The following is a 13,348-nucleotide window of genomic DNA, read 5'->3' on the forward strand; positions in this document are numbered from 1 at the left end:
GGCTGGTTTGTTATTTGTATATTGTCACTTAATTGTCATGTAGGCTATTCACAGGTTTTTACTGGAGTATTAAAGGATCCACCAACATTGTGTGCAAGAGCGTAGTACAACATCATTGTGGAAGTCAGAGTGCAGCACCTGTGTCTGCCACCAGGGGGAGTGTCGTTACTCAGGCACCATTAAAGGTAGTCTCCTTCGATCCTTCCTTCCTTCCTCACGTCGGTCACGCTGTCATTAGTCGCCGACTCCCGAGCCCTGACAGAAAAGCCTCATAAAATGAAGATCTGGGCGTCAGAGCACATTTTTAAGTGAGTAGTTTCCTGTCTGTGATGATGTCTTATACAGTTATGTTGGTTAAGTAACTGGTTCCCTTTTGTATAATAAGTTTCTGTGGGTTTCCCACACAGTCTGGGGCACAGCTGCTAGCCGCCTTAGCCGCTAAGGTTGCACATAAGTTAAGTGACTTCACACATAGAGCCTTTGGCTAAATTACCGAAACGGTTTGTCCTATATATTAGTTACCCTGTGTAGTGCATGTGACCTCCATTCGCCATTATGTTTAAAGTTTTTTTCTACAAATATCTACATCGGCCTTGTATAATAGAAGTAAACCGCTTTAGCTAGCTGAGTTAGTAACTTCTCGCTTTTTGCTGTTAGCCGTTAAGCTAAATTTGGCTATTGGTTGCTGTATTGTTTATCAGTGTACATCATTTTAAAATATAAAGCCTATAGCAACATTTCCGTCACAAGTTAACAGAGTGAAGGCATTTGTGTGCTTGTCCTGTGTTTGGTCTTAATCACGGAGTCAAATCCGCCTCTGAATTTGACATTATGTACCGCAATCATGAGCGTTACGTAACTGTCCGTCTGGCTGTCAGACGAGAGACCCGGCGATGAAAACACAGCGATCCGTGTGTGTTCTGCGTATTTGTGCTCATCGGACAGTAATGAGTGCGTGACAATGGCTGGAACATGTTTGTCCATTTCCAGTAGTTTCTGGATAAATCCATGATGTGCTGGTCCGCGCTGGGCGGAGGGGGCGTTCCTCCTCCTACCGGTGTTTGGCTGCTCCTTCCCGATATTTTCATTATTCCTCCATTTTGATTCCGCACCGATGTCAAATATTGTCAAAATTAGATTTGAATAGGGAGGTTAATTGAAAATCATTTTCTGTCACATTAAGTTAGGACAAGCAAAATGATTTTCTCTTTTTTCCCCGTGAATTACTTGAATTAATCAAATGAAATCAAACGAATGAGGTCTGTCAAACATGGACGATGATTTTGTACATCTGTGCTTATTTTAATGCACATCCAGATGCACAAAAACTTGGAAACATTTCCTACTAAAATAGATAGTTATGTCCCTCCTATTGTTGTTGTTACTGCCCTTTACGTGCATAATGAGTGAGACACGCTCATGATAAGTTTGCAGTGGTGTTTGCATGAGCGTAATTGTTAGAAGAAAGACATTTTGGGCAGTTCTGTGTCAAGTTTGGGAATGATGTTAAAGTTATTTCTTTGTCCGCTTTCACCCAGCATACCAAGTTTACTTACCTCAATATGAAAATGGGCTGAATGACATATTCAGTCTGATTTCCATTGTTAGACTTTCATCACGTTGTCACATATCATTTGCAATTGCATTTCACTGCATTGGTGGATTCAGGAGACTAAATACAAAAGTGAATGAAGGAAACATCTCTGCGCCTGTTGAGGGGAAATGTTCCAGAGTTGGCTAACATTGACTAACTTACATTTTTAGTCCTTTGCAGAATATGAAATGGCCTTTAGGAAGATGGTGTTTCTAATGTTAATGTTGTTCTTAACAGCCATCCATGGGAGACGGTGACCAAGGCAGCGATGCAGAAGTACCCCAACCCCATGAACCCCAGTGTGTTTGGTGTGGATGTCCTGGACAGAAGAGTGGACACAGAGGGACGGTTACACAGCACCAGACTGCTCAGCACAGAGTGGGGGCTCCCCGCCATGGCCAAGTCTGTAAGTTAGATGATGAGTGAAACGATGTGAGGATGCTTTCATTTCCATTGTTCGAGATGAGCTGTGTCTTGCCTGGAAAGTTGATGTGGAGCAAGAGGCAGTGACAAAAAGAGACGTTTCCAGCAGTTTCTGTGCACGTCTGGCTCATTGCTAAAGAGCCTTATGCACAGAGTTTTTGTTGTTGTTGTTGTTGTTCTTGAACCAAGCCTGCCTTGTGTCCTTTTCCTGCAGATGATCGGGGTAACAAGAACGTGCACTTATGTTCAGGAACATTCAGTGGTGGACCCTAAAGAGAAGACCTTTGAGCTGAAATCTACAAATGTAAGTAGTTCTGATGTGGATCATTGTTAATATGTACACGTTCGGTAACTGTTGTTGCTTGAGACTGATATAAATTCATATTTTATCTCAGGTACAGTATTGTGAGTGCCAGTATTTACTACTTCATAGAGTCTTCTTTTTTTCATGTGAGTGATTACAGAAAGGCACTATGGTTCAGTCAGCCTCAGCACCTGATTTTCATTAAGTAGTCACAGCCCTTCACTTACCAGCCTTTTTGGGACAGTGTCTTGGCTTTTTAAATCTTATTTAGATAACCATGTACTGACACTACACATTTGTTTGGCAGAGGTTTGACATGTGCCATTTCTTTTCTAAACATAAACATGACCTGCCCCTGAGAACTTCCTGTGAGTCTTTATCATCGGAAATGTGAAGAATCAGGAGTGTATTTAACATAACCTCACCACTGATCCAAAGTGGTTAATTGAATTAGCTGATTACCTGTGTGATAGAGGTATGACTCGTAACTGCCCCAACTGTTCCCACTGCAGCTGCCGTTAAATTATCTGAATGAAGGTTTGCAGACAATGTGAATATTGTGTGTGAAGAATATTATTGTATTCTGTCCATCCAGATCTCCTTCACTAACCTGGTGTCCGTGGACGAGAAGCTGACGTACAAACCACATCCGCAGGATCCTGAAAAGTAAGTGATTCGCCGTGCCTGCAGTCATTTTTTCATGTTGTTATCTCAAGATTGATTTGATTGTTTTGTTACCTCGAGAAAACAGGCTGTTATCTGAAGATAGATCTTGAGAAAACAAAGGTTGTTTCTTCATATCGCTTCTGGTGTTTATCAGAGTTCAGGAGCGCCACGCCAGCACGCACAGAGGACATGTTGACAACTGAAGCAGCTGATTGAAGATGAAAAAGCCAGTCAAGGAATACTGATTATTGATCAGCCTATCAGACGTTAACTTGCTAAAATAATTTGGTGTCATAACTTACATCATCAATCTTGAGCAGCTTTTAACAGCCTGGAAACAAATCTTTCATGCAGATGTGGGTGTGATCCATTTTCACATGCCGCTAAATTAGCGACACTTTAAATTTGTTGATTATAAAAATGACCTTTTCATTTGTGTGATTGTGTGCAGGACGGTGCTCACACAGGAGGCTCTGATCAGTGTGAAAGGCATCAGTCTGAGCAGCTACCTTGAGGGTCTCATGGCAAAGACCATCTCTGTGAACGCCGGCAAGGTGACGCCGCCTTTAAGATCCCCCAATAACTCCACCGTCTCCTCTCATAACAACACACCTGTCACAGCACATTATGTTTGCTAACACTCTTCCTCTGTCTGTCTCAGGGCCGGGAGGCGATGGAGTGGGTCATCAGACGATTAAACACAGAAATCGAGGAGTTGGCGGCGACCGCTCGTGGCACTATACGTGTTCCCATGGCAGCAGCTGTTGCAGACAAATGATCCCGGCCTTCCCCAGCTTCTTTCTCCACCATCATGAGCCGATGGACCTCTCAGACATTTCCTCTCACCTTACCTGCCAGCACAGCCTAATACTTGCAGCCCCATCCTTTGGCCCTACGTATGTTTGTTTGTGTGTGAGTGTCACAAGAACTCTGTTGGTCCCTCCTCAGCAGGCTGCGGCAACAAGCACGAAGCGGCCAGTGACGGGGAGAGTTGAGCTGATGACAGTTAAAAAAAAAAACATACGGGGTTGAATTGGACTGCACTTGAAGCTCATAGGACTTAGTCTTGTGATGTTAAAGCTCTTTTTTTAAAAAGTTCACACTGTGCCTCCACATCATCTCATCGGTTTCCTCTCTTGTGTCTTTCTCTCCTTCATCTTCTTTTTTTCATCTCTCTTTAACGTTCTCTTTTTAGTCCCGTAAACAAGTTGAGTTTTGGTAACAGCTGAAATATAGTCATTTTTCACAAACTTTGCTTTGTACGACAGAACTGACCAAAATGTCTCGAAACCAAAAGCGCACCAACGCAAAGAGGCTGTAACAGCATAAGTAAGTAACAGAAACGTTGAAGCTCCAGGCTTTAATCTCCACTGTCCTGACACCCAAAGTCTTGCCCCATCAGATGGAAGTTTACCAGTTGTCTGAGTGGGTGTGAATAATCCAGACTACATGTAGGTGCAGGATAAAGACCAGCCAAGCCTTGTTATTTGTCCACACTCTCAAAGCATTTGAACAAAGTGTGTTTTTGTGCGTTTTGTCTTTGACGCCGATGTGGGTCGGTCTGCTGTCAGCATGGTGGACTGGTCGTCTTCTGGACATTCTGGTGTTGTTTCTGTTGTACAAATGTCTTGATTTCTTGAAGCCTCTCTCTCGTCTTTCTTGGTTTTTTTCTGATGATGTGCTGTATAGGTTAATGTTACAGTTTAAGAATGTGCATACTTGAATGTCTAACTTATTGTCAGTGTGTGTACTTGGTTCCACTTGTAGTGGCAGAGCGGCCTTATAGTGCAGAGCTGCAGAATGAGTGTATGAGCGCTGAGCAACATGTTTGCATTCACATGTTTCACGTGCTGTGAACGCTCACCAGTGTTGTAGGAGGAGCTCTACAGGGTTACGTTCAGGATCGCTGAGTGTGCCAACATAATCACTGAACTGGTTTAATACCCCAAACTTAACTTGTGATCATGAACAAACCCACTCTGTACTTACTGTCCGTAGATGGTATTATAGTATATTTGTATTAGTGAATATTGACAAAGGTTATTTAATTGGTTGGTTTTAAAAGCTGTTAGCTTGTGGTGTTTTTATACTAACCTTGTCCTTTCTTACCCCACAGCAGACTCTCAGGTGCTACATAGGTGACCTTTGTTCGGTTTCCCTGTTAGTTTCCACAGACCACATTGAGACGGAGGTGACATTACAAGCCTGTAATTCTTATTTCTTCTTCTATTTTCTTCTCTTTTTCTCTCTAGAAATTTAAACAAGGACAGGTGTACGAATTGAAGTTTACATTCAAGGAATTTGTGGCACAATTAAAGCTATTTTAGTGTTACAACATCCACTAATGGAGCTCGGCATCACAAGTCTTCCAAGATGCTCTGTAGTCTGTATCTTCCTCAACTGTCCTGCTCTCAGTATCTACAGTATGTCGGTCTTTTTCACACCTGCTCCCAGTTCAGCTAAGCTTCTTTTTAAAAGCTTATTTATAATTAACTAACTTCTCGCGCTCATCACATGTCGTCCAGCTCAGGATCATTGAGTTTGAAGTCCAGTCTGCTGCCTAACTGACCCATCAGCCAGTCAGTATCCACACAGTGTCATCAATGAAGTGATATTGTTTTTTTCCTAAGGGGAACATTTTGGGAACAGTGGGTGTAAATAGGCTTATATTTATATTTTGGTGGTGTTACATTCCAAGAATGTGAACATGTATCAGAATCTAACGAGTGCACACAGAAATGTTTCAAAATAAAGAGATGTCATTGTTTCATGAACGTGGTGGTCAAGTGTTTTGTTGAATGTCTCGACTTCCACTTGAACTCTTGAGGCGAATTCTCCCAAAAATGGACAATTCTAATCAACCTGTGTTATAATCAGCTGTGTTCACGGACCTGAACCTGGATTCAGTTCAATTGGTTATATTACATTATTTATATATATATGTCAAAAAATGCTAAATGTTGAATGAAGTTAAAAGTCTTCATGATGTTTACTGTCTTGGGGCAGTTAAATCTCCACCCCTGCCAGTACTTCGGGCTTCCTTGATCTTTTTATGTCGACATTTTCTAACTGTGGCGCCCTCTGGTGGAAATACAAACTGACACAGTGGCATACTGCATACTTTTCCTAATTTTTCTACAAGTAAAACCTTGATGAGAAGAATTTGAAAGACAAACTTATCACCTAAAATCACACACATAGTGAATTTAAAATGAATTTGACATTTTGTTTTCTCTATTAGTGGAAATATTTATGCAAAATGTAAAAAAACAAAACAACCTCTTTACTCGGCTTCCATTTTTACATTAATGAAACAAACAAACAAACAAACAAAAAAAATGCGTACATTTATACATGATCAGAATAATGATCAGACTTTTGGCTGTTCAACTCCACTTTCTGCATTTATAATGTTGAACTGCAGATTTGACATGAAGGCTGTTGATGTGTAATCTATGAGTACAGAAATATCAATTATATACTACGTAGCAAGACTTGTTAATTATTTGCGGTCCAGAATCTGGGGTTAGAGGTAGTTTTACCTTTGAACACACGTACTTTTATCATATGGTGTCAGCTGGTTTGTTTACTGGTTTAAAGCTTAAGAATGTGAACTGGGATGAAAAGCGTCCATGTTTGAAGCAGCAGAGCTAAACAGGCCAGTGAGTCAGTCAGTCGAAGCGTCCGCCTGTTTGCAGCACCTGAGCGTCTGAAGAGACGGCTATAAATCCCTGTTAGGAATAAAGGCAATTGTCAGCCCAATGACAATTCCCTCTCTTATTTGAAAATCTTTCTAAAATCCAAACGTTAACCCGACGTTAATGTGTGTTCATTTACTCATACTGACCTCCTCCACTGCCAGGACTGTGTTGACCAGCTTTGCTCGTTTCATTCTGGGTAAATCAACACCTTTGCCCAGTTTCTCTGAAACAGAAAAGTTCAGGTCAATACAAGGACAATGTACAGTACACATTATACATTATCTTCATCGACACCAGGCGTGCCCAAACTGTTTCCCATGGAGGCCTGAAAACAAACACCTGTTGTCTTGTATTCATGCAAAAATGCTACTTGGATCCCAGGTTCCCTTAATTGACTGACTTCCTGTGCAAAGTGTCACTCTGCCCCGGTGCTCAGATTATTAAAAATAATGAATAATTAGGGATCTACATATTTAAAGAGCAATTTAACCACATCAAAAACACAAAAAGATGCATAAATGGTGAATTATATTTTATATTTTTAAGATTTATTTTATTTTATTTTTGTTGTTTTTGCTGGAAACATCTGCCAGACAAATTAAGCCTCACTTTGCCAATCTATGCCCCCCAGTATGTTGGATCAGCACAGTATTGTGTGGCCATTTTCTGTAGGAAAAAATAGGATAGGATTGCTTGCAGTTAAATGTCTCCAAAACAAAGGAACTGTTCTTCAACTCCTCCAGCACACACAGGCCAGTCACTAACCCCACCTACACCCCCATCAGCATCAATGGCGAAGTTGTTGAAATGGTGGAGAGCCACAAATATGTCCGCATCACCCTGGACAATAAACTGGACTTTGAACAACACGCAGCTGACATCCAGAAACACTGCCAACAAAGACTCTCCGCCGTCCGCAATCCCCACCTTCTGCTGCTACTCCACAAGAGTAACCCACACTTTATGCTCCTGGGCTCCTCTCCTGCCTGCCTGTTCTCACCTCCAGTTACTGTTGGATCATCTGATTCTCTTGGTGCATGTTTCAGTATCATTATGTATTGAATTAAATACATTATTCATCATAAACCTCCAGTGTCTGTGTGCAGCCTTTTGGGTCCTTTCTTGGAAAAAACATGACAAATGGCTTGAATCCTTTTGTGCTGCTCTCATTTACTGTGATAAGAAATGGGTTCATACTTAACATTACAAGCACACACTTGGACTAGTAAAAACTAATAAAACCAGCTACATTTTCTACACTGCAATTTTTTGTTCAGATGTCCTCAAGCAAAGCTGACAGAACGAACTGAGGATTTAATATATTTTTGGAGCCATAGTGATGATTGGAGCATAACTTACTGCAGCTACTAATCTTTGACCTCATGCCGTCAGGGTTGAGTTTCATGAGTTTTGATAGAGCTCTGGTTAATGAGTGAACTGGAAAACGGCCGTGAAGTGAGAACTGAACACAAACAAATGTAACTAAGACTCACCATTCAGATTTGCCACCATTACTTGCGATGCCATCCTTGCAACAGTTTCAATAGCATCAGTCTGCAAACAGAAGTGAGACTCCAGTCACTGTCTGATTCTCTTCATTTTGTTTATATGTGATGCTGTATTTAAGGGTCATGTACCTTAAAGGTTCCCACTTCACTCGACGCCAGCGTCAGTGTAAGGCTGTTTGAAAGGAAGCAGTGTCATTACTTTAAGTTTGTGGACTCGGGCTCAGGTCTGTGTTTTAAAACATGGCGACACTCACTTGTTCATTCCCATGGAGCCCTTCAGTTTCCCATCAGCAGTCCATGGTTTACCGCTGAATATTGAGTCCTGAAAGAGGTTTAAATTACAGCTGCAGCCGATGACTATTTCTATGTAATTGTCAGAAATCTCACATTTGAGATGTTGGAACCACCAAATGTTTGGGATTTTTGCTTGATAATGACTTCAGCTATTAATCTACAATGAACACTCTGTTTAGCACTAGTTTAAATGTGTCTACTGTGGACTGAGTGATTAAATGAACCGTTATAATGAAGTGACTCGTCAAGAACGCAGAAGACACAAACACCTGCATGCATTCATTCTGTCAAGTTTTGAGTTTTGCTCAAACTAAATATCTATGCCGTCAGGAGGCACAGATATAAATCCATACTGTGCAGCTGTAAGGTGTGAATGTACTTAAATATCCACTATAACTACTAAAAGAAACAAACACTTGCATGCATTAATTTTGGGGTACATGATAGGCCACAAAACAAAAGTACTCACAACACTGAGTTTGAACAGTGGGGTCTGGGTGCCATTTGGCTGGATGGCAAAAGCCTTAACAGCACCGAGTAAGTTCAGTTTAACAGAACCAGACTGGAATGAAAACAGCGGAACCTCTCTGGCGTAAACCTGCAGATTCATCAGCAGACCTGGAAACAGCTTGGGAAGCTGCAGAGAGGAAGAACGTGAGCGGTAAGCACTGAATTCAGGACACGTTTTCACCAACAGTACAGAGTGAGGAGGGGTGGGACAACTGGAGACGGGAGAGATGTTGGGCTCTGTGGTGCATCTCTGTGTGCGTCTGTACTAGAATACACAGCCGTTTTTAAAGCTTACTGTATGAATGACTCAAAAAATTACAAACTCATGTTTCCCTGTCCGTGTTGGAATTTAGTCAACCACTGAATTTGCTTATGTGACAAGTTAAAGGATAATACAAGTTTAAAGAAACAGTCAATATATGTCCTGTAATGATGCTAAAATCTGTGATGAGGTTTTAAAGATCACTGGCTAACACCGTGAAATCATTCAAAACTGGCCATCACCATTTTTTTTTCTTAAAATCAAACATGTGGATATCACATCTGACACATTCATACAGTGAGTTTTACAAACATATCTAACTATCTATCTCTGTATGTTCAGTGTTTTCAGATGTCATCCTGATTCAGATAAACTCACCTGAGGAATGAAAGGCCCCATTGAGCTGGTATTGAGGTGCACATGAGAGCCTGGAGGTATCTGAGAAACAACATTCCTTCAGCACAGATGTTTTTAGGACACAAAGTGATCAATGCTTCACCTAAAGGAATGCATTGATGGATGGATTTTTCAGGACCTTAAACCAGACTTTGATCAACCTGCTTTGTTCCTCTCCATCCATCTATGGGGCTCTTCAGGTGCACTTACCATGCTATCATTGATGAGGGCCTGAAGCAGTCCAGCTGAGTAGTATCCATACGAGGCAGAGTTCAGGGTGAATTCAGACAAACCCACTGCCAACATGTAGCCTGACTGCTTCGGCATGGTGAAAGGCTTGGCCTCAAAGGGGGGCTCTGCGTGAGTTTTGTTACTGTAGAATTCTCCCTTTAAACACAGACAGATGATCGATTACAGCTACTACTCACATTTTTGTTAGTATTTCTTTTCACATGTTTTGACCCTCATTGTAAATTATGGTCACCAGAGCAAATTGGACATATACTATAGGTGTGTTTTTCTATTGTTTCCATCATCAAAGAAGTCAAAGAATTGCACGTGACGATGAGGCTAAATGTCAGGGGGCTGACACAAGATGAAAACAGACTACATGAAAGTATTTCTTTGTGTGTTTGCTTACCTTAAGACCCAGATTCAGACTTGAAGCATCAATAATAGGTAAGCCAGTGAGAGGTAGCTCAAGTGTAAGGTCTCGATCCACATCAAAGGAAACTGAAATAAAAATCCTTTGTTGATCAATCATCTCTTTATACATTGAAATTCCTGAATGTTATCTGACTTTTGGCTTAAAGTAAACTCACTTTTGTCTTACATAACCAGTATCAACGTGTGTATTTTGCTTTGTAATTAGGGTCTTTCTGAAGATGTGGCCTGCTGCAATACCTTTCATGGCCTGTAGGTGGGACTCCAACATTACAATGGATTCCTCCACATTTGGGCAGATCTACGGCGGAGACAGCAAGAGAAATGTCCTGCTCACACCCAAAAATATTTCTATTATCTGATGATCACAGAGGTTGGCTCAAACCTCCACTGATATATGTGACAAAGATAGGAAGACTCACTTTGTCCTTTATTTCACCTTTGACGGATCCCTTGAAATGCTCCACAAGAGGCTGGAAAATCCAACTATTGACAAATGAAAAACGTAGGGCTCATATTTTGATATCAGTGTCACCGCCTTTCACCTCTCTCTCCCTCTGTTCTACTGTACCTGGTTCCACCTTTGAACTGTATGTCCAAATTTCCAACTTGAGCATCGCAGCTGGCGCTGGCGACAGACAGATGACCGTCAGCATCTTTCCCCAGCTGCACCACAGAGGTCACATCCACGCTGAATATAGCCATGTCGAAAGTACCACTGCTATGTCTGAAAACGCACAGAACAAACAAAGTCAGTGGACATTGGTGCTGGTGGACGCTGATCTGTACAACATACACCTCCAGAGCCACAGTAACCCTCTGCCATGTGTGTATGTGAACCGTACCTAAATTCAATTAGACTGACTGCTGTGGCTTGTCCACATTCTAGCTTGATACACACAGAAAATGTATCTTAATTATGAAAGTAATTCATTCTGTACATTCTGTCTTCTTTCTTTCAGTACATTTAAGTGGTCATTTATTATTGCTGGCACACTAACTTGGCAACAACCCAATCATTAGTGACTACATAGCTCTCTAGTTCATAGACAAGAAACCACTTTGTTGACTTCATATGCCTTAAATATGAGCTGCATGTGAGAACAACTCAGTGGAGTGCAGACTGCAAACCTCTGCACTTACTCTCATATCCAACATTTACTGGGTTTATGGAAGTCTGCTTATTCTATTCAGCAAAACCGAAAGTGAAGCACTAAGGGGAGCTGGTTTCTTCCTGTTGGAGTGTGGATGTGCCACACCCAGCAGTTATTATGATGCATGTATATTGTAAACCGATGATCACTCTCTATATTGCTAACATTACCTAACCAGTATAAACTGACACCATTCGATTCAGCATAGTATGAAAAAAAAAAAGGTTTGAATACAGTTCATTTTTGATTATTGTTTTGTTGTAACCTAAAGACCAAATTAAGGGTCAGTGTGGTGTTAAAAGCGAGAATGATATTCCACACACGAGTACAGGAGTTACAACAACACAGCGCAGGAGGCGCTAACATGATACCTTTGAAGTGACTCTTCCTTTTCTAAATGACCTCAGAGGAACTAAGAACACATGCTCTTTTGAACTAGAACCTTTTTATCACTTCCTTATCAAGTCTTCATGTACCTTTCTCTTCAACATTATAAACTGAAGCCTGTATCAGGGTTTGCAGTGACATTGTAATAAACATATAAGTTAGACGACTTACACATTTAAATTAGATGATGTAATCACGCTTTCTGAACGCTTTCGTATCAATACCACTGTCAGCCCTGACTGAACAGCCAGAGATCAGGGAAGACTCACATAAAACCAAAGTGTGTCGTCCACCCGCCGGTTAGTGCGACACTGAGGCCCGACATGGACGTCTTGAATCCTCTGGCGTCTTGATAGAACTCAACAGACGGCTCAGGAAAGTCGCATTTTGTTATAGTGATGCTAGTGCACAGAAGGAGAGCAAAGACAGGTGTAAACAGGGACACAGGTCTGAGTAACGCAAATAGCACTAATGAAATAAATCAAGTACACACATGCTGTGCTACTGGTTTTCACACTAGACAGCAACAGCATTTTTCACCCTGAAGTACAAATTCATGAAATTCAATCATGCGTTCTTAAACTCTGTATAAGAGGTAAACTTAACTACATTTGCAGCGGAAACGACACCTCTATGTTTAAGAATGTCAAATCCTACCCTGTCAGTGTGTAGTCTATGTTGCCAAAGATGCTGATGGGGATTTCACCGCTGATGTCAGGGAATACGACAGACTCCAACTTATCCTGAATCCATCCTGCACCTACATGCTTTCCTGGGACGAACAGCACATGCATACAGTTTTAATAGCTGTGACTGAAACAAGTCTCATATTCTGATCATACGATGGGATGTTCAGGGGTTCATTCTTTATGAAAAGAATCGTGAAGTAATTATTTTGTGGTCAAATAAACTTGACAACTGAATGAATAACACCATCTCACATTGCCTTACCGTACTGAAGTCCTTTGTTGGTCAGAATGACTTGAACAGCAGGATTTTCCCCACAGGCAAAGGGAAGGAGCATGAGCACTACTATCACAGATGGAAGCATTGTCCTGGGTTCCCCTGTGATGCAAGCAACAGCTTTACTGAAACATCAGCTCTAAAATCAAACACATTACTCACAATAAACCTGTTTAATGAATTGTGTAGCGTTCCTGAAATACTGACAATAAAAAGTTTGTCAACCAGGCTGAGGTCAGCTCCGTTCGGTCTGCTGTACTGTTGTACTGAACGAACATTTCCTAGTTCCTCTGCCAACTTTTTCTTCCTGTGTTACTGAGAAGTGAAACCTAACTACATCTGAAAATATCTGCTGCATGGTGTGTGTGTGTGTGTGTGTGTGTGTGTGTGTGTGTGTGTATGGGTGTGTGTGAGTGTGCGTGACAGAGAGAATTGTTTTTTTATTCTGCTCTATCATCCTCATTCTTCGAATAACAGACATGTCATGGCCTGCGAACATGCACAGGGAAGTGAAATGATGCTC

At 41.4% G+C, this 13,348-nt stretch overlaps 2 protein-coding genes across 3 annotated transcripts; one reads left to right on the plus strand and one right to left on the minus strand.

Moving 5' to 3' along the window:
* Positions 1-174: 174 nt before the first annotated feature.
* On the plus strand, positions 175-5,761 carry LOC143327197 (PRELI domain containing protein 3B-like). Of its 2 annotated transcripts, none has more exons than XM_076741425.1 (6): positions 175-308; positions 1,832-2,000; positions 2,232-2,321; positions 2,917-2,987; positions 3,439-3,541; positions 3,649-5,761. In XM_076741425.1, exons 1-6 carry the CDS (start codon positions 277-279, stop codon positions 3,763-3,765), a joined length of 582 nt encoding a protein of 193 aa, XP_076597540.1. In that variant the 5' UTR covers positions 175-276; the 3' UTR covers positions 3,766-5,761. The 2 variants fall into 2 exon arrangements, with proteins under 2 accessions (XP_076597540.1, XP_076597541.1); XM_076741426.1 differs by lacking the exon at positions 175-308 and adding an exon at positions 777-1,386 and having other exon boundaries at positions 1,732-2,000.
* A 458-nt stretch (positions 5,762-6,219) lies between these two features.
* bpifcl (BPI fold containing family C, like) lies at positions 6,220-13,105 on the minus strand. Its single transcript, XM_076741250.1, has 16 exons — positions 13,033-13,105; positions 12,814-12,927; positions 12,520-12,634; positions 12,132-12,263; positions 10,893-11,048; positions 10,744-10,807; positions 10,562-10,622; positions 10,299-10,390; positions 9,869-10,045; positions 9,641-9,700; positions 8,960-9,127; positions 8,451-8,518; positions 8,326-8,368; positions 8,182-8,242; positions 6,835-6,911; positions 6,220-6,718 (listed from the first exon to the last, which is right to left on the minus strand). Exons 2-16 carry the CDS (start codon positions 12,911-12,913, stop codon positions 6,659-6,661), a joined length of 1,434 nt encoding a protein of 477 aa, XP_076597365.1. The 5' UTR covers positions 12,914-12,927; positions 13,033-13,105; the 3' UTR covers positions 6,220-6,658.
* Between the last annotated feature and the right edge of the window lie 243 nt (positions 13,106-13,348).

Source organism: Chaetodon auriga, chromosome 10 (assembly GCF_051107435.1).
Source record: "Chaetodon auriga isolate fChaAug3 chromosome 10, fChaAug3.hap1, whole genome shotgun sequence".
Taxonomy (NCBI): domain Eukaryota; kingdom Metazoa; phylum Chordata; class Actinopteri; order Chaetodontiformes; family Chaetodontidae; genus Chaetodon; species Chaetodon auriga.

Coding starts and splice junctions, on each gene's coding strand:
- LOC143327197 (XM_076741425.1), top strand. CDS start 277: ATGAAGATCTGGGCGTCAGAGCACATTTTTAA. Junction 2,001..2,231: donor TCCCCGCCATGGCCAAGTCT/GTAAGTTAGATG, acceptor CTTTTCCTGCAG/ATGATCGGGGTAACAAGAAC. Junction 2,988..3,438: donor CATCCGCAGGATCCTGAAAA/GTAAGTGATTCG, acceptor GATTGTGTGCAG/GACGGTGCTCACACAGGAGG.
- bpifcl (XM_076741250.1), bottom strand. CDS start 12,913: ATGCTTCCATCTGTGATAGTAGTGCTCATGCTCCTTCCCTTTGCCTGT. Junction 8,369..8,450: donor GGCTCCATGGGAATGAACAA/GTGAGTGTCGCC, acceptor CCTTTCAAACAG/CCTTACACTGACGCTGGCGT. Junction 8,243..8,325: donor GTGAAGTGGGAACCTTTAAG/GTACATGACCCT, acceptor TTCTGTTTGCAG/ACTGATGCTATTGAAACTGT.